The 20,690-nt window shown below is 44.3% G+C and overlaps 1 protein-coding gene across 5 annotated transcripts in view; it reads left to right on the top strand.

Moving 5' to 3' along the window:
* SYN3 (synapsin III) overlaps window positions 1-20,690 on the top strand; it is a 545,948-nt gene that overhangs the window by 123,138 nt on the left and 402,120 nt on the right. For all 5 annotated transcript variants that reach the window (XM_054469879.2, XM_063663289.1, XM_063663290.1 and 2 more), the window contains exon 4: window positions 3,427-3,518. In XM_054469879.2, the coding sequence (XP_054325854.1) occupies window positions 3,427-3,518 (92 nt within the window). The remainder of the gene's footprint in view (window positions 1-3,426; window positions 3,519-20,690) is intronic.

Below are 20,690 nucleotides of genomic sequence, written 5' to 3'. Positions count from 1 at the left end.
TACTGAAATTGCATTCAATTCCCAAAGTTCTTATTTTAATTTCCTAGGTTCCACAATTACCATACACTTAGTGGCTTAAAACAACAGAAATTTATTTTCTTCCAGTTCTGGAGGCCAAAATTCCCAAATCAAGGTTTTAGCAGAGCTGCACACCCTCTGAAGGCTCCAGGGGAGAATCCTTCCTTGGCTCCTCCAGCTTCTAGTGACTCTCGGCATTTCCTGGCTTGTGGCAGCATCACTCCGTCTCTGCTGCCATCTTCCCGTGGTCTTCTTTCCTGTGTCTTTCTGTCTTTTCCTCGTCTCTTCTCTTCTAAGGACTTGTTAGTGGATTTAGTGTGCCTCCCCCGCAACTCCCACCAATCTAAGATGATTTCATCTGATATCCTTAACTGGATTACATCTGAAAAGACCCTAGTTCCCAAAGAGGTCATGTTCACAGGTATCAGAGGTTAGGACTTGGACATAGCTTCTTGAGGAATACAATTCAATTCACTACAGTTTTTATGAGAGTCTTCCAAATGGCTGCTCTTTCATATTCTACCAGAAAGGCTGTCATGCTATCTTGAAGGGAAGGTGGTTTGGACACCTCCGTGTTCATTTCCATGGTGCTGAAGGTTTTAGACAGTTAAATAACAGAAGAATGCCCTTTTACTTTGCTAGGCCAGCTCTCTGCTTGATCCCACAGAAGCTGGCTACCTTGCAACCCAGGCAGTTATCTCCTGTAATTATTCATAAACCACAACTGAGAAATAACTCTAGACACCCACATCTGAACAAGATGAACCTCTAACTTGTACATTCAAGCCTGAGTGTGACTTCTCTCCAGGTATCTCTCTTTCCATTTGGGCAGCAAGACAGCCCTTGGGTCCTTGCCACTTTTGAGTCAGAGATTCTATCTTCCAAGATTCTGTTTCGCTCCCTCTCTGCATATATTTGGTGACCAGGTATCCTGTTTTACAACTTTCTTCTAATGTCTTTTTATCTGTGCACATAAGCAACAACTTTTCTTCTTAATTCTTCTTTGTGACCTTGCCAACTAAGAATCTTGAACATGATGGGACTGAATGTTTAAGGCATTAAACTTAATAACTAGGTTATTACCACTATTTACTAACCTGGGCTCATTCACAGTGATCTTTTCTTTTCACCTTGCCACAGCATAATGAGGTTATTAATTACAGCAAGAGGCGTAAGTACTCCCGGTTTGCTCTAATGCTATCTGGGGAGATGGCTGGGTCTTTGGTCATAATTCCTGTTAAATGACTCCAAGGAGATACAGTTAAGTTGACATGAAATGATATTTCCCTTCAATGTAAACTTTTTTCTTTAAATGGGTTGTTTTTAGGTCCCTAAAATTCCCAGTTATAAGCCGCCTAATGCCTCATTCAGCTGAACAGTGGGGGCCATGGAGTGTGGCAGTTAAAAGTACAGGGCCGGCCGAGCGTGGTGGCTCACACCTCTAATCCCAGCACTTTGGGAGGCCGAGGCGGGAGGATCACGAGGTCAGGAGTTCGAGAGCAGCCTGGCCAACATGGTGAAACCCCCTTTCTACTAAAAAACAAACAAACAAACAAACGAAAATTAGCTGGATGTGGTGGCAGGTACCTGTAATCCCAGCTACTCGGGAGGCTGAGGCAGGAGAATTGCTTGAAACTGGAAGGCAGAGGTTGCAGTGAGCCGAGATCGAGCCACTGCACTCCAGCCTGGGTGAAAGAGTGAAATTCTGTCTGAAAACAACAACAACAACAACAACAACAAAAACACAGGCCCTGGAGCCACACTGCCTGGGTTTGAATACCAGCTCTGCTACCTACTATATGATGCTGTGCACGTTATTTGATCTTTTTCTGCCTCCATTTCCTCATCTGGACAAGCGCGAGGATTAAATGAATTCATATATGTAAAATGCTTAGGCCAGTACCTGGCACATAGTGAGTGCCTCATACATGTGAGTGGTTATGTTTATCCATTAAACCCAAAGAAATTGCTTTTGGCATCTACTGTGTATAAGGCACAGTTTGGTGCTATGCATTTTAGCCAATAGCGTTATAGGTTGACTTGTCACCCCCAAAATTCATATGTTGAAGTCCTAACCCACAGTAGAATGTGACCTTATTTGGAGATAGGGTCTTTAAAGAGGTAATCAAGTTAAAGTGAGGCCATTAAAGTGAGGGTAGTGTATATGACTGGTGTCCTTATAAGAAGAGGAGCTTTGGATATAGAAGGAGGACAATATAAGAAGACAGAGGGAGCAGATGGCCATCTACAAGCCAAGGAGAGAGGTCTGGAACACATCCTTCCCTTATAGCCCTCAGCAGGAACCAGCCCTACCAGCACCTTGATTTTGGACTTCTAGCCTCTAGAACTGTGGAGAATGAATTTATGCTGTTTAAGCCACCTATTATAGCAGCCTTGGGAGACTAAGACAGGTGGTTATAGTGAGAAATCCCAGGGAGCATGTCATCTGGTAAGAGGGATGTATTCCATGGGACTCTGGTTGTAAGCAACAGAAATCCACAAAAGCTCACTTAAACAAATAGGCAACCCAAAAGATGAACTCACAAAATCCAAAGGTAGGTCTGTAGCTGACACATAAACATCCCCGTCTCTTGCCCCTGCCCCTCTCTTGGTGACTGTGACATTCCTCTCTCTCTCTCTCTTTCTCTCTCTCTCTCCACTCTGGTTTTCTGTGCTTTGCCAACGCAGATGACAGAAAACATGGTCCTAAATAGCACCCAGGTTTGTGCATTAAAGATACAACCACCTAGAAAGAAACTGCATGACTCACTCATCAGTTTCAAACTCTCAGGGAAGAGTATCTCATTATTCCACCCCGAGTCAGATGCTTACCCCATCAACTGTGACCAAAAGGGCAGTATGTCAATGAACAAACATGGTGCTGCTGCTGTAACCAAATGGGTGGAGCAAAAGGAGAGGCCATTACCAAGAAAAGAAAACTGGGCGTATGACCAGGGTGGGGAGTGGGTCCATTAATAGAGATAAATAATCACAGAGTCATGATGGCATACTACTGTAGAGCATGAAGTTAAAAAAATCTAGATAAAATGTCCCATCAAACAGCATCTGGCATGTTCTGGTCTTGGAGCTGAAATTGCTTCTTCCACCTTCAAAGAGGCAGAAATTAGCAAGGATTAAAAGCATAGGTCCTTGAATCAGAGACACATGGGCTTCAATCCAGTTTGGCCTTGTATTAACTGTGCTGCCTTGGACATGTCACCAGGCCTCTTAGAGCCTCAGCTTCCTCATCTTTCAAAAAAAAAAAGATGAAAATAATATCAGCAACTTCCTAAGTTTGAGGGGAGCTTTAAAGGTGTACTTGGCACCTCTAAGTACCCAATACGTGTTAACTGTTTTTACCAACATTGGTATTTGATGAATCCTTTTTTGCTTTGCTTTCTTCTTCAGGCTGAATTCTCAGAGTTGAACCTAGCGGCCTATGTGACCGGGGGCTGCATGGTGGACATGCAGGTCGTGAGAAATGGGACCAAAGTGGTGAGGTAAGTAGGACTAAAATATGCAGAACCTTCTGAGAATTGCATATGTGGAACCTCATGTAGCCCACCCCTCCGTCCACTGCCTGCGACTTAACTCCTATGCCACATGTACTTTCCTGTACAGAATGTCTGCTTCCCAGGTGTGGTTGCAGTAGGAATGACCAGCAGCACATATCGTACGGGCAGCACCTGTGGTGTCCCCGAGTGAGCCCTGGGCTTGGAGAGAAGAGACTTGGGTTCCATTTCTGGCTTTGAGGCTCTGCTCTGGTATATTATTTAGTCTCTTGTGTCCTCTACTTCTCATCTGCAGCATGATATGCACTGAAGTTAGAGGCTGCTAAAGTTTACAGAAACTCACATATATGACAGCACCCTGTTAACTCTAAAGTGCGGTACGAATGGAAGGGTTTATTAGAATAAATGAAATTCAGCTTCCTGCAATATGGCAGACTAAGTGTTCATAGAATCTTCTCCAAGTAGACCAAAACTAAAAGCACTAGATATATAATATGTTCAGAAAATCTGTTTGTAATTTATGCCGAATTGGAGAGCAAGTGAGGGGTTTCTTCAGAAGCCAAAAATGACAAGAACGTGTAAATCCATAGGTGAGATAAGCACGTGTATAAATACATTGCTACCTAGTTAAGTACCCAGAGAATGATACACCCTAGGTCTCATGAGGGTTTAGAGAAGGAAGAGATAGGATTCAGATTTGGGGAAGGAGGGAAAACAGGAAAAGCTTTGAGGAAAAGGTAACATTTGTTCTGAGCCTGGTCCAATGGTAAAATGTGGACATTCTCAGACTGGGTGTAGGGAAAGAGAAGTATATCCTAAGAGTAGGAAACAGCCTCTGCAAATAAAGACAGATCCAAAAAAAAGGTGCATGTTTGGTATATTAGTCCTTTTTCTTGCTGCTGATATATACTCGAGACCAGGTAATTCATAAAGAAAAAGAGGTTTACTGGACTCACAGTTCCACATGGCTGAGGAGGCCTCACAATCACGGTGGAAGGTGAAAGGCATATCTTACCTGATGGCAGACAAGAGAGAATGAGAGCCTGTGCAGGGAAACTCCCCTTTATAAAACCATTAGATCTCTTGAGACTTATTCACTATCACGAGAACAGCATGAGAAAGACCCGCCCCCATGATTCAATTACCTCCCACCAGGTCCCTCCCACGACACATGGGAATTGTGGGAGCTACAATTCAAGGTAAGATTTGGGTGGGGACACAGCCAAACCATATCATTTGGGAAATTATGATAATTCAACTAATTCAGCCATTCTTTATTGAGTGCCTACTGTATGCCATAAAAGACATTTGGCTTCCTATTTCCAGTAACAGTGGGCTAGGTCATTTGAACCAACTTTTCCCCTGAAAACAACTTAAAAAATGATACTAAATAATTACAGTCTTTAAAGGCCTTTTAAGAGTTGGTGTGACAGTAAGGAATTACCAGGAAGAGACTGATGGGAAAATGAAAACCCAGGCAGGTAAAAGAGTACAAAGCCACCTGTATCCTGAGAGTATTCACTAGGTCAGCCAAATTTGCAACTGGTTTTGAGAGCTTAGTGGAGGCAAGGGAGACAGAAATCAACACTCAGGGCCACTCACAATGGGGAGTGTAACAGTAGACCCTCTCCACAATAAGCTGAGATTCCCCAAAGGACTACACCTTCTAGGTGAACATGAATTACAAGTAGGTGAGCCCTCACAAGTACTCGCAGCTTGAATTGCAGTTTGAATACCCCGGCCCTCCAGGAAACCTCAAGCATTGAACTTGGTTTATGGTGATCCCAGACATGCCAGAAATAAAAGCAAATCCTATGTAAAGGAAGGCACTTTCAAGCTAGGCTTCAAATGATCCTTCAAATAATTTTTTTGTATAATAGCTAGCACATAGTCAAAGATAACCAGGTGAAACAGGAACAATAGACAATGGAGACAGAACCTCAAAGACAGAAGACATTAGAATTATCAGACAGGTTATTTTTAAAAACTATACATATCAAATTGAAAAAAATCAGGTATGGAGACATCTGCAGAGAAAAGGACATTAAAAAAAGTTATATAACCAGGTTTTTGTGTTTGTTTGTTTTGAGATGGAGTTTCGCTCTTGTTGCCCAGGCTGGAGTGCAATGGCATGACCTTGGCTCACTGCAACCTCCGCCTCCCAGGTTCAAGCAATTCTGCCTCAGCCTCCCGAGTAGCTGGGATTACAGACACGCACCATCACACCAGGCTAATTTTGTATTTTTAGTAGAAACGGGGTTTTGCCATGTCGGTCAGGCTGGTCTCAAACTCTTGACCTGAGGAGATCCCCCTGCCTCGGCCTCCCAAAGTGCTGGAATTACAGGTGTGAGCCACTGCGCCCAGTCGATACAACCATTTTTTTTTTAAACACAAATTCTGGAAATGAAAACTACAGTAATCAAAATTATTGTGTTTAACATCACATTAGACACAGCTGAAAAAGCGTTTATGAAATGAAAGGTACAGCTGAAGAGATTATCCTGCACGAAGCACAGAGAGAAAAAGATTGGAGGTGCAGGAAAGACTGTTAGATTCTAGGAGAGGGCCTAGATTCGTTTTGAGATTCATTTAATCAGAATCTCAAAAGAGAGAGGTAAAAGAGAATAGAGCAGAGACAGTATTTGAAGAAATGATTGTTTTGGAAAGATACCAAACCACAGAAAGCAGAAGCTTGGCAAATTTCAAGCAGGATAAATAAAAATAATTCCACACCAAGACTCAATAGTGATATTTAGAAAGAAAAAGCCAGAGGGAAAAAGGCAGATTACAGATGGTCCCCAATTTACGATGGTTTGACTTATGATTTTTTGACTTGGTGATGATGCAAAGCGACACTCATTCAGCAGAACATTAATAAATTGCATGAGATCTTCAACACTTTATTATAAAATAGACTTTTTGTTCAAAGATTTTGCCCAACTGTAGGCTAATGTAAGTGCTCTGATAATGTTTAAGGTAGGCTAGGCTAAGCGATGATGTTTGGTAGGTTAGGGGTAATAAATGCATTTTCTTTTTTTTTGAGACGGAGTCTCGCTCTGTTGCCCAGGCTGGAGTGCAGTGGCGCGATCTCGGTTCACTGCAAGCTCTGCCTTCCGGGTTCATGCCATTCTCCTGCCTCAGCCTCCCAAGCAGCTGGGACTACAGGTGTCCGCCACCATGCCCAGCTAATTTTTTGTATTTTTAGTAGAGACGGGGTTTCACCGTGTTAGCCTGGATGTTCTCCATCTCCTGACCTCATGATCCTCCCGCTTCGGCCTCCCAAAGTACTAAGGTTACAGGTGTGAGCCACTGTGCCCAGCCAATAAATGCATTTTCAACATAGGATATTTTCAACTTACAATGGGTTTATTGGGATGCAGCCTCTTTGTAAGTTAAGGAACAACTGTACTTTTATTAAAGTAACAGACTGGCAGCTTCCTGAGAACAACGGTGGAAAAACATCTTCAGTGTGCTGAGAGAAATTAATTGCCAACCTATAATTCTATCCTCAGAGAAACACCTTTTATGAATGATGGCAAAATAAAAACGTTTACAGACCTTCACAAAGGGAAACTGTAAAGTATGTATGAACTTTAGGCGAAAACAAAATGATCTCAGATTAACGTAGAGCTGCAAGATCATATGAAGGGCAAAGAAAGTGCTGTTAATAGGGTATTGCCTTCAAAAGACAATACAATAATTTTATGGATTTAAAAATATATGAAGGATTAAAATATACAACATTAAGTTAGTAGAGATTGAGAGTAAATGGAATTAAGATATTCTGAGGCCCTTGTCAGGGAAGAAAGTAAACATGGCCAGGTGTGGTGGCTCACACCTGTAAATCCCAGCACTTTGGGAAGCCAGGTGGGTGGATTGCCTGAGCTCTGGAGTTTGAGACCAGCCTGGGCAACATGGTGAAACTCCATCTCTACGAAAAATACAAAAAAATAGCGGAACTCCTCCCAGCTACTCAGGGAGGCTGAATTGGGAGAATTGATTGAGCCCAGGGAGGTCAAAGCTGCAGTGAGCTGTGATCACGCCATTGCACTTTAGCCTGGGTGACAGAGAAAGACCTTGTCTCAAAAAAAAAAAAAAAAAGTAAATATATTAATAGCAGGCTTTAAAAACCAACACAGAACAGGTGTTGTAAATAACACAAAGTAAATGGTTGATTTACACCCAATATAACAGCAGGTCTGATCTGATATCATTCTGAATTGCTTATACAGCAGTGCTGGTTATTAAAATATTGAAACTTTTCTATACTGGTAGGTAAATAGCCATTGCTTTGAGCCTGCTGAGTGACTTCAGCCACCCTAACCCCATGAGACTGTTCCTGTGTCCTCCAGTCCACCACACTCCTGTCCCCAAGCCCATATTCTTGTTCTCCCCTGGCCAGAGGATGCCCAGACATTGTAGGGAAGAACCTCAGAAGTAGTAGTGGAACCCCAGAGAGTGAATGCCTGGTTTCTCCTGTCTCTTCAAGGCTATAAATGCCTGTGCATCTTCTGGAGTCGCCCTCTCATGGTCATTTGCGAGAACTGCAAACCCCACAAAGTACTCTGGGAGTTGTTAAATATTTGTATCACCAGTGTATGTATACCAATAATTACATTAAATGTAAATGGACTAAATGCACTAATTAAAGAGAAGAGTTATCAATGTAACTTTTTAAAAATCCAAATGTTTTCCATTCAAGACATTCATCTAAAATATAAGCATACAGAAAATTTGAAAGTTAAAGAAAGGGGAAAAATATACCATGCAACTGTGCAGCAAAAGAAAGCTCACTGATGCAGCTGCATTAATGTCTGGGGGAAAAAAATAGACTCGCAGGTGAAAAGCATTACTAGGGAAAAGGAAGTAATTTATTATGATAAAGATTCATTTACTTAGAAGCAATAATTTTAAATTTATAAGCACTATATAAAAATACCTCAAGATATACTTCAAAAATGGACAAAACTATAAGGAGACATAAAGAAGTTCCTGATTATTGGAGACTAGGAGAATCATGCTAAATATATACATTCATGTACTTCTCCATAGCACCCTCATTTTGCACACAAGAACTATAAAAAGCCTAAAATACTATTGTTTAGGAATCTGTGCTCATATTTGGTATTTTTTGTACTTGTGTCCTGCTTCCTTATTTGGAAGGGTGGCTGAATCTCCTTCATTTGTAACAGGTAAAAACAAGAACATCTATCCCGGCTGGGCACAATGGCTTACGCCTGTAATCCCAGCACTTTGGGAGGCCAAGGTGGGCAGATTGCTTGAGATCAGGAGTTCAAGACAAGCCTGGGCAATATGGCAAAACCCTGTCTCTAATAAAAATGCAAAAATTATCCAGGTGTGGTGGTGTGGTGGTGTGCGCCTGTAGTCTCAGCTATTTGAGTGGCTGAGGCATGAGAATCACTTGAACCTGGGAGCAGATGCTGCAGTGAGCCTGGATGACAGATTGAGACCCTGCCACAAAAAAAAACAAAAAAACAAAAACAAAAAAAAAACTATCCCATTGGTCCTCAAATTTAGCTACTGATTAGAATCACCTAGGAATTGTTTTAAAATCCTGATACCCAAGCAGTGTCCCAGACGTATTGCACTGGAATCTCTGAGAGTGGGATTTAGGTATTCGTATTTTTAAAGCTCCCCTCGTGATTCTAGTGGCAGCCAAAGTAGGAAACATCCCCAGATTGTTCTCATCATGGCCCTGCACTGAGGCAGGATGGGCTGAAAAGCCGAGGACACTCCTAGGTATGCTGCCTGAACACAAGAATCACTTTGCAAAAATAGACATCTTCAAGTCTTATTCTAGACCTGCCATATTCTTCCTGAATTTACAACATTGTTTACAAAAATAAAGTTACAGAAATGTTCCAGGTATTTGCTAATTGGCAGTTCTTCCAGCATTCAGGAGTGGCAGACTTTGAAGGCAGTTGTTATGAGTTGAATTGTGCTCCCCCCAAAAAAGATGAAGTCTTAACTTGTAGTACCTCAGAGCGTGACCTTACTTAGAAATAGCATTGTTGCAGATGGGGTGATTAAGGTACAGTTATACTGGAGTAGTGTGAGCCCTTAATCCAATATGACTGGTGTCCTTATAAGAAGAGGGAAATTTAGACATGGGGAAAACACCCTGTGATGTTGGAAGCAAGAGATTGGGGAGATACATTGACAAGCCAAGAATTGCTGACGATCATCAGAAGCTAGGAGACAGGCATCTCCTGCCAAACCCTCAGAAAGAAAACCAACTCTGCCAACACATTTTTTTTTTTCTTGAGACAGGGTCTCTCTCTGTCACCCAGGCTGGGGTACAGTGATGCAATCACTGCTCACTGCAGCCTCAACCTCCCGGGCTCAAGTGGTCCACCCACCTCAGCCTCCTGAATAGCTGGGACTACAGGCACATGCCACCATGCCTGCCTAAGTTTTAAATTTTTGGTAGAGATGGGGTCTTGCTCTGTTGCCCAAGCTGGTGTCGAACTCCTGAGCTCAAGCGATCTTCCCACCTTGGCCTCCTAACGTGCTGGGATTACAGGCATAAGCCACCGTGCCCAGCCTGCCAACACCTTGATTTTGGACTTCTAGCCTCCAGAACCATGAGAGAATAAATTTCTCTTGTTTAAAGTCATTAAGTTTGTGGTCCCTTGCTACAGCAGCCCTAGAAAATGCATATAGCAGTGCCTCTTGAAATTTAATGTGTGTACACAGCTCCGGGAGATCTCATGTTAAAATGCAGATCTTCATCCATTATGTCTTCAGGTAGGGCCTGAGATTTTGAGTTTCTTTGAGCTCCCAGGTGAAGCCAGTGCATCTGGTCTTGCAGACTCAGTTTGAGCAGCAAGGATGTGAACAAGCTCCTGGAAGCTGCTGATGCTGCTGTTGGAAGATCACATTTTGAGTAGCCAGGGCTGTGAAGACAGTGCCAGTATAGCTAAAGGCCTGGGTTCAGGGACCCATATGGCTGTTGAGATTTATTCTGTCTCATGCCCAGGATGGTGCTTACAATCTCAGCCAGGTAGCTCGCTTTAGCAAGATTTGTTACAGGATGTCAGACCCGCGAGAATGTGCACACACACCAAGTAGCCTGTGACTCAGTGTGTCCTTCAGTTGCGGGGGAATCAGTAGAATCTTCCAAAGTACCGTTTGATCCAGCAATCCCATTACTGAGTATATACCCAAAGGAATATAAATCATTCTACCATAAAGACACATGCATGCAAATGTTCATTGCAGCACTAGTCACAATAGCAAAGACATGAAATCAACCTAAATTCCTATCAGTGGTAGACTGGATGAAGAAAATGTGGTACATATACATGGAATACTATGCAGCCATAAAAAAGAAGGAGATCATGTCTTTTGTGGGAACATGGATGGAGCTTTAGGCCATTACCCTTAGCAAACTAACACAGGAACAGAAAACCAAATACCACATGTTCTCATTTATAAGTGGGAGCTAAATGATGAGAACTCATGGACACAAAGAGGAGAACAACAGATACTGAGGCCTACTTGAGGGTGAAGGGAGGGAGGAGGGAGAGAATCAGAAAAAATAACTATTGAGTACTAGGCTTAGTATCTGGGTGACAAAATAATCTGTACAGCAAACCCCTATGACACAGGTTTACTGGTATAACAAACCTGCACATGTAACCCTGAACCTAAAATAAAAGTTTAATAAACAAATAAATAGAAACAGTGGAATCTTCCACAGGCGTATAGGGCCATAGCAAGTCCTAGCTATGGTCTCCCAAAATAGGAATGTTGAACAGTGCTCTTGACTTGCTGTGTATTCTTTCAAAGACACATAGACGTTGTATTGAAATTGCCTGTAAGCACTTCCAGTATGCATTGTGACCAAAGTCTAGATCTCTCGAAGACTTGCTCACAAGGAGCATCTTCAGGAATGGTGATGTGATGGTTAATTTACCCAGAGGGCTGGTAAAACTTTATTTCTTGGTATGTCTGTGAGGGTATTTCTGGAAGAGCATTTGAATCAGTAGGCTCATCAAGGAAGATCTTCCCTCACTGTGTGGGCAGGCAGCATCCAATCCGCTGGGGGTCCCACTAGAACAAAAAGACAGAGGAAGAGCTAAATCTCTCTCTCTTGACCTGGGACACCTGTCTTCTCCTGCCCTTGGACATCAAAGCTCCTGGTTCTTAGGCCTTCAAACTTCAAGACTGATGCCAGCAGTCACCCAGTTCTCAAGATTCCAGCCATAGACTGGGAAATTATACGGTTGACACTCCTGGTTCTCAAGCCTTCGAACTCAGACCAAATCACACTATGAGCTTTCCTCGTTCTCCAGCTCACAGCCAGCATCTCGTGGAACTTGTCAGCCTCTGTAATCATGTGAGCCAATCCCCATAATAAATCTCCTCTTCGATATATCCTGTTAGTTCTTTTTCTCTGGAGAACCCTGACTAATATAGGTGACCAGGATGGATGGCAGAGAAGACCATTGCTGGCTTTCTCCAGCTTCCATTCCTTCTGCTTTGGCAAACAGCACCTAGGATTCCATTGAGGTGACCCCCTCCCCAACTTGCAGTCTGTGTGGCGTGTGCAGCTGATGGCACATGACTGGCCCTAGTCAATTGGAATATCTCACTGGGACCCAAGCCAGGCCAGTGCCAGAACTCTTGGATGAAAGACACACGTGTTCTGCTGGGACCACAGAGCGGATGGGATGTGTGTCTGGAGCTGCTGGTGGCCATCTCTCTCCTTGAGTGAACAATCTGCCAAGAATGAAGCCAAGGTAAAGGAACGCACAGCCAAGCAGAGAGACAATGCCCTGATGATGTTATTCAAGGCTCTGGATCCGGACTTATCCCCAGACTTGAGCCAAAAAAAATCCCTTTTTGTTTAAGCCAGCTTGAATTGCACATACAAAATTCATGAACTTTTATTTATTTAGCAAACACTTTTATAGCATTTCCTACGTGCTAGGCACTGCTCCAAGCACTTAACATGAATTAACTCATTTCATCCTTTCGACAACCCTATAGGGTGTGTGCTATTAAAATCACCATTTTATAGATAAAAAGGCTGAAACACCAATGGATGGGGTAATGACATCCAGTTCTCCACCCAATAAGTGGCAAAGCTAAGATTCAAGCCCAAGGCAGTCTGGCTCCAAGGCCTGTGTGTGGCAAGGGGCAGAGCTGCTTAAAGAAGCCATACGTCTCCTACTGTGAATGCCACGCAAGAGTGCAATTGAACAACGACATGGAAGAAAAATATGGAGAGGATCCATGCATCTGACTTTTAGATGGGGAACAAGGAAAAGTCAGTCACCACTATCGATGGCACCTTGTGCACCAGGGCTGTGCTAAGTGCCCATCATAGATGGTCTTCTTATCTAGTTGTTACGAACCCATGAGATGGCCTAATAATAATGTAAACAGCCAGTATAGCCTGAAGGTTAAGAACACAGCTCTGGAGCAGGCTGCAGGCTGCCTTGGTGGACATCCCAGATTTGCCACGGTGACAGCAGCTGTGTGACCGTGGGCAGTAACCTATCTGTAATACTACTCCTCCTCCTCCTCCTAATAATAATAATAACAGTATCTCCTCATAGGGTTGCAGCGAGGATTACATGAGTTAGTATAATGTGAAATGCTAAACACAATGCCTGGATCAGGATAATCACTAAATTAAGTGTGTAATAATAATTATTATAGCCCCGTTTACAGAGGAAGAAACTGAGTCACAACTGGGACAATTAAATCAATGTCATTGATTTCATTGCCCCAGATCACACTTTTAGAAAGTAGCACCACTTGGATTTGAACCCAGGTCTCTGATTCTATACCGAGTGAATTTCCAAGTGTCTTTGAATCTTTGTCCACTCCACCAGCCTCTGGTCATGTTGAGCCCACACCAGGCTAGCGTGAGTGGACACTCAGTCTCTGTACAGAAAGCAGCAGTATGTAGAGATTTCTCCAGGGTGCAGAGTGAAGCTACAGCTCATTCAGGGTACAGTATGGGAGTGTTGCCCTCCCTTAAAAATCTGTTGCTCAGGTATGAGAATTTACCTCTCTGAGCCTCAGTGTTTTTTAATCTGTAAAAGGTAATAATATTATTTTGCATAGTTTTTGTAAGGATGACATGAGATGTCATCTATGAAAAGTTTGTGCATTCATTCCACAAACATTTATTAAGGACCTGCTATGTTCCAGGGACCACTTCAGACATTGCGTATTATATCAGACAGGGTCCAGACAAAAGAGAGAATTCACCCCTAAATGGTCTAAATAAAGAGACTTTAAGGAAGGGGCAACTTATAGAGGAGTGTGAGGGGCTAAGGGAACGTGAGGTATTTAGAATCTGACAACAGAAGGAAACCATTATCCCTAGAGGTGAAGGGACAAAAGGAGAAAATAGAATTTCTAGACTAAATCTAGTAGGTTTAATCTAGACTTGAGCAGGAGAGCTGGTCCACTGAAGCTATAACTGGGGAGGAACTCAGCTACCTCCAAAGTCATGGCACTAAAGCACGGTGGGCACTAGAGAGAAGTACCACCCCCCTTCTCTCCCTCTGCCTTCCAGTCTCCTGCTGGGACCTCACTTTGGCCAAAGGCAAGCAGAAACCTTTCAGCAAGGGAGCTAAGTTGATGCTGCCCACAGGGACCCATCTCCTGTAGCTCAGAGCGGGGCATGGAAGAGTGGAAAAAGCATAGAATGGGGTCAGGAGGGCACAAAAAGAGAATAACTCTTAGGGGACCAGTGAACAAAACAGACCAAGTCCCTGCTTACAAGGTCAGATTCTAGGAGTGCTTTGTAAATGGCCGAGCATTGTACACAAGTTGGTTAAATCACCAGTATTTGCAGCAGCTGTCTTGATAGCCCTCCTTCCTCTGGTTGTTGTCCAAACCCAAACCCAGGGTGGCCGGCCAGCCAGCTCGAGGTGCTTAAGCACAACCCAGACATCCAGGTTCTCTGTTTAGAAAGCAGAGCAGGGGCCATCCCGGGGCATGTTAAAATTCATGCTTTGTGAGTGCCTTGGCTGTTATGGACTCAAATTCTAGCCTGGCTCCATAAGGGAGAGATAAAAAGGGACAGCCATGTTTATACAGACAGAGGGGATTGCAAATACAGGGCAGGAGAAACCAAGAATGAAAAACACCCGAGGAGGCAGACGTTAATGAGACCCCAATTTAATTACGCAAGTTCTGCTCTCAGTTTCCAGCATTAGGCAACACTAAATTATAGGCACCCGTTCAAACCGCAGCGGCTGATAATGTGCATCCGCTCATTAGAAGGTCAGACCTCAGAGAGGGCTGAAGAGCAGGAGCCAGGAAGCATCAGTAACGCAAGACCTTGACGAAAGGCATCAGAGACTCTCAGATCCTCCCCCTCCCCAGCTCCCACCCAGGCTTACTGTTTGTAGGGAGGATGTTTGGGGCAAGAGAGAGATGCATGGGCTTGTCCCAGAGGAGGGGATAGTCTATAAAATCTTAGAGTTCCAGAGTCAGAAGAGCCCCTTAGACTTTTCTGTGTGTCCCCATTTTACAGATGGGCAAACTGTGACTTGGGGAAGAGAGAAGCGTGGCTTTTCCAGATCCTCCCAGCATGTCAGCTCCTGAGCCACAATCAGCCCTTGACTCCTGAATCTCTATCCTGGGACCTCTCTAACATTCCATCAAGAAACTTAATTTTTATAATAACATTTCTTTACTCCTTATTTCATACATAATTGCCCAGATTCTTCTGGGCTTCCTGAACTTTTAATTTCAAATTCCAGATATCCATTCATTCAACAGAATTTATTAGAGGCAAATTCCTGAGTGCCAGGTTCCAGCAAACATTACATAGAACACAGTTCCTGCACTCACTCCCGGGTACCTGTGTGTGTGTTTGGAAAAGTGTTCCCTTCACCTCTCCTAAATGTTTTCGTATGCGTTAAGCTGGTTCCTCCTTTCCTTCCTTTCATTCATTATGTGCCAGACACAGATGGTACAGTGGTGAATGAAACAGACAGTAGCTCCTGTGGAGCTGATATTAGAGTTGCAGAAAACAATCAATAAGTAAGCAGATATGTGGGCTAAGGGCAGGTCATGAGAAACGGGTGAAGCAAAAGCAACAGAGAAGTTGGTATTTGAGGTGTGGGAAGCAGGGAAGCCCTCCTGAGGAGGTGACTTGAGTGGAGAGGAAAACAGAGTGAGCAGAGCGAGCCCTGTGTGTATGGGGTGTGGAGCTTCCCTCTCTCTCAACTTTGGGTGGACATGCACACAGGTAAGTGGCAGCTTGGGGGCCAGATGAGGGGAAGGAGAAAGACAGAGACTTCCTTGGCTTGGCACATACCTCGCTCTCATCCATCAAGATTGTGCTTCTGTGCCCGCTTCTCTCATCCTTCCCTGAAGTTGAATTTGGTGCCTGCCTCCGAGCTCACAAAGCATCTCGGACTAGCCCAGGTAGGCGGCCTGGCTTCATGGCACAGAGGCCACCTGTGTAGGCAAAGCAGACCACCTGGGCTGGATCCCGGCTCTGCCTTCTCTAAGCTGCAAGGCCTTGGATCAGTCACTCCCTGTTTCTAGCTCTTGGCCTCCCCACCTTAAGTGGGGGACAGAGTCCTCACTTCCTAGATGTAGTGTGTGTAAAGCATGTCCATGGTGTCTGTTGCACCAGCTTGGTGCTTGCTAGCTCTCCTTCTTCCTGAAACATTTCTGCCGATGCGACCACTCTCACCCATGCACCTCCTTCTGAGTTTCTGATCTTATGTCGCCTCCTCAGGGAGACCCTGCCAGACCGTACTGTCCGCACTCTCTAGGCCCAACTATGCATTTTTTTTCCTTCAAACATTTATCACTGCCTGAAATGATTCTAGCTAGATCGCTAATACAGAGACATATAATATTAAATAATATAATATAGAGATATAAGATATGCTATTGTATAATTTATTTTGTTGTTTCTTTTCTAGAACAGAAGGTCTAGATAGCCAGAAAGATTGCTTTGTTCCCACTATATTCCCATATCACATATCAGGTTCTCAATAACTATTTGTTCAGTGAATGAAGGAATGCACCAGCCCTTCACCAACAGCTATGTGTTCTGGTCTTACTGCTCTTCCTGTACTATAACTGGTTCAGGAGGGTAATTATTATTTACTTCCCCCGTCTCCCCCTGGGCTGAACCTTCCTTGAGGATCAAGTTAAGCTGTTTTTCCGAATTGTGGCCCCAGCACCTGGCACAATGCCTAAATCTTTGCTGAAGGCATTCATGACCAGCCGACTCTTTGCATGAATAAGAATCCTACAACTCTGCAAAGTGAAAAGCTCACGGCTGAGGGGAGTCAGGCCTTGGCTTGCACCAGGCACAGACTTCCTGACAGCACACCACCCACAGCCTTGTGTCCTCAGGCGGGGATGTGGTCTGCAAGGTCAGGCACTTAGGGTCGTCCAGGGGCCCAGCAGAGCAGCCTTGGAGGGGGAAGCCCCCATCTAATCTCTTCACCCAGGGCCTCTGCCCTTGCCACTGCCAGAGAAAGCAGGATCCCTGGGGACTTGCAGAGGTGGGGCGTGGGAACGGGAAGAAAGCAGCACAAGAAAGAGGCAGTGTGAGCCTGTAAAGCGATGCCAGGCTCCGCTGCTGTGCACCTCCAGCCAACAGGCCAGCGGCAGATCTGCCAACTCCCCTGGGAGAGAGAGCTCGGGTCCGACAGAGAAAAACAGTGTGGCTCCTGATTCCCAGAAGCACAGAAACTGGGGATGGGAAAGACTGTGAGGCTGCTGGCTGCGCCCCGCCGACCCTGTGCACTTTCCCATGTGCTGGAGCCACACCCGGAATGACTCCAGCTTTGGGTCCCACTCCACCACCCCCCAGAACCTGTCCTGCCCTGACACATGCCTCTGTGGGAGAAATTGCCCGGTGGCCACTTCAGACTTTTGGCCTTGGCATCCTGGCGTCTTCTCATTCAGAAGCAATCACCTTTTACTAAAAGGCTGTTGGGTACCCAGTACTTCTCAGTGGTAGGACATTTCATCCACCCTTTGAAAGAAGTGAAATGACGTTTTTCCGAGGCCACATAGCTAACAAGTGGAGGAGTTGGTCTCCAGTTCTGATATGATTTCATATCACACGATCCTTCCACCTGGTTGGCACAGCTTAATATTGGAAAAAAACACTAGCATTAGTGTCTGGCAGTCCTGGGTTCAAATCTCGACTTCCCGTTTGCTGTTTGTGTGGCTTTGCACAAGTAATCTTACCTCTGACTCCCAGTTTCCTTAACTGTAAAATGGAAAGAATGCCTCTTTTTGAGGACTAAATGAGAAAGTCTTTCAATTGTTAGTGCCTGAAATATAGTGAATGCTCTCTGAATGTTCCCTCTACCCCTGCTTCATCTCATACCCCACAACTAGTCTTGTACACCCTTCCCAGCTCCCTGAGATGAGCCTCATGGGGAGAAGAGTTGGGGGGAGACCATCTTAGGGCCCCCTCCTCACCCAGGCAACACAGTGTAGTGAGGAGAGCCTCACAGCAGGGATGGAGTGCTCCATTTACAGTTTGCATTTACTGTTTGCAAACTCTCCATCTTCATTTAAAATGTCCATCTGCTTCCTGAGGGCTTGTTGATCCACTAGTTTATTGACATTCAAACCTTTTGTGATGTGAATAATTTAGGAGACCTCTGCCCTACTTATTAAAATGCAAATGCTTGTGCCCTGGTACCAGAAAGTCAGATTCCTGGGTGAGACCCAGGAGTTTGCATGTTTTCAAGCTTCGCCTAAGTGACTCTAGCACCAGGGGTCTACAGACCCCACTTTAAAAGCCATTGCACAGCTAGCCTGGGAAAAATAGCAGCATGCAGGCAACTAAAACACAGAATAACATGTTGTATGATTTTATTTTGTTCTGTGTGGTTTTAAAATAAATGTGGAAATTTTAGCAACAGTCATAAACCAAGAAAAAAATTGAACTTGCCTAGAAAAGTTATAGGTTCAAAGTCTAGCTCAACCACTTACTGACAGTAATTATTTCCTTTCTGGATCTGTATCCTCATTTATAAAGTGGAGATTTGTATAAAGTTTTTTTGTGGAACAAACTACCCCAAATCTTTGTGGCATAAACCCACAATCATTTTATTTGCTTTCAATCTGTGGGCCAGGAATTTGGGCAGGGCTTAGCTGGGTGGTTCTTCTGCTCCATGCGGTGTTGCCTGGGATGACTCACTTGACTACATTCAGCTTGTGGCTTGGCTGGGCTGGAAGGTCCAAGTAAGCTTCACATTCAGTCTGGTGCCTTGGTGCTCCTTCACGTGGCTATTGAGCTTCCTCACAGCCATGTGGTCTCAGCATAGTCAGATTTCTCATGTGGTAGCTGGTTTTCAAGAGGGCACATTACAAGAGGGGCAGAAGCTGCAGGTATCTTAAAGACTGGCATCAGAAGTTACACAGCACCACTTCTACCTCATTCTAGTGGTCAAAGACAGGCACAGGGGAAACCTAGGTTTAAGGACACCCCACCTCTCAGTGGAAGGAGGGCCAAAGAATTTGAAGACATGCTAATCCACCATTTCCCCCTTCAATCTGTTCTCTACACAGCAGCCAGAGTGATTCTTCTGAAACTAAATCAGATGCCAAATGCATGTTTAAAACCCTACAAGGGCTTCCCATCCCTCTTAGAATGAAATTCACAGTCCTGACTATGGTTTGCAAAACCTCATATGATCTAGGCTTCTGCTGCCTCTCCACCCTCCTGCCCCTTACCCACAATGGTACTTCCATCCTTTGCTGTTTTGTGTGGGTCAAGCATATTCTCTCCTCAGGGCCTTTGCACTTGCTATTCCCTCAACCTGGAAAACTTTTCCCCTAGATATTAACATGGCTCACCCCTTCACTACATTTCGGCCTTGCTCAAATATTACCACTTCCTTCTCTGACCATCCTACCCAGAATAACACAGGTGGATCTCTATACCCTCATCCTGCTTTATTTTTTAACAGCCCTCACTGCTACTGCTACGCTTGCTTATATGTTCCTTACCCAACCTCTGGCACCAGAATATAAGCCCCTTGAGGGCAGGAATTTTATCTGTTTTGTAAATAATTCACTCCATCCCTAGTACCTAGAATGAATGGCACTATTTTGGTTGAATGAATAATTATTTTTTTATTATTATTATACTTTAAGTTCTGGGGTACATGTACAGAAGGTGCAGGTTTGTTACATAGGTATACATGTGCCATGGTGGTTTGCTGCACCCATCAACCCATCATCTACATTAGATATTTCTTCTAATGCTATCCCTCTCCTAGACCTCCACCCTGCAGCAGGCCCCGGCGTGTGATGTTCCCCTCCCTGTGTCCATGTGTTCTCATTGAATGAATAATTCTTATAGCCTGCTTTTAAAAAAATAACTTGCACTTGAGCCTACTTTCCCCACCAGACTGTCAAGTCCCTGAAGGCAGAAGTCAAGTTGCTTTCATATTTGCAGCCACCAGCTGCAGCACCTGCTTGTATGAGGACTGTTGATTGGGACCTTAGTTTGAGCCCCACTCCTTGCTTGAAGCTCCAAATTTACTCTTAGAAATCTCTGTAGCCTTCCTTTGTTTTCAAACATGAATCAAGTTCTTACTATTTGCCATATAATGTGATAAGCTAGTGAGCTTCCATGCATTTTCCAACTTAATCCTCAAAACAACTCCACATGGGCCGGGCACGGTGGCTCACGTCTGTAATCCCAGCACTTTGGGAGGCTGAGGCAGGCGGATCACAAGGTCAGGAGATCGAGACCCTCGTGGCTAGCACGGTGAAACCCCGTCTCTACTAAAAATACAAAAAAAAAAATTAGCTGGGCGTGGTGGCAGGCGCCTGTAGTCCCAGCTACTCGGGAGGCTGAGGCAGGAGAATGGCATGAACCTGCGAGGCAGAGCTGGCAGTGAGCCGAGATTGCGCCACTGCACTCCAGCCTGGGCAACAGAGTGAGACTCCATCTCAAAAAAAAAAAAAAAAAACTCCACATGATAGGGCCTGTTACCATCCCCATATTACAGATGGAGAAACTGAGTCACAGAGTAGCCAAATAACTTGCCTGAGGTTACCCAAAAAGTGGAGAAGCCAGAATTTAAATCCAGGCTGGCTTATTCTAAATCCATGCTCTTAACTTCTATACCATGCTGCTTTCTACATGATTGAGTATGACTGTGACTC

This window comes from Pongo pygmaeus, chromosome 23 (assembly GCF_028885625.2).
Source record: "Pongo pygmaeus isolate AG05252 chromosome 23, NHGRI_mPonPyg2-v2.0_pri, whole genome shotgun sequence".
NCBI lineage: Eukaryota > Metazoa > Chordata > Mammalia > Primates > Hominidae > Pongo > Pongo pygmaeus.
The sequence above is the reverse complement of the archived record's forward strand: the minus strand, read 5'-3'. Positions and strand labels throughout refer to the sequence as shown.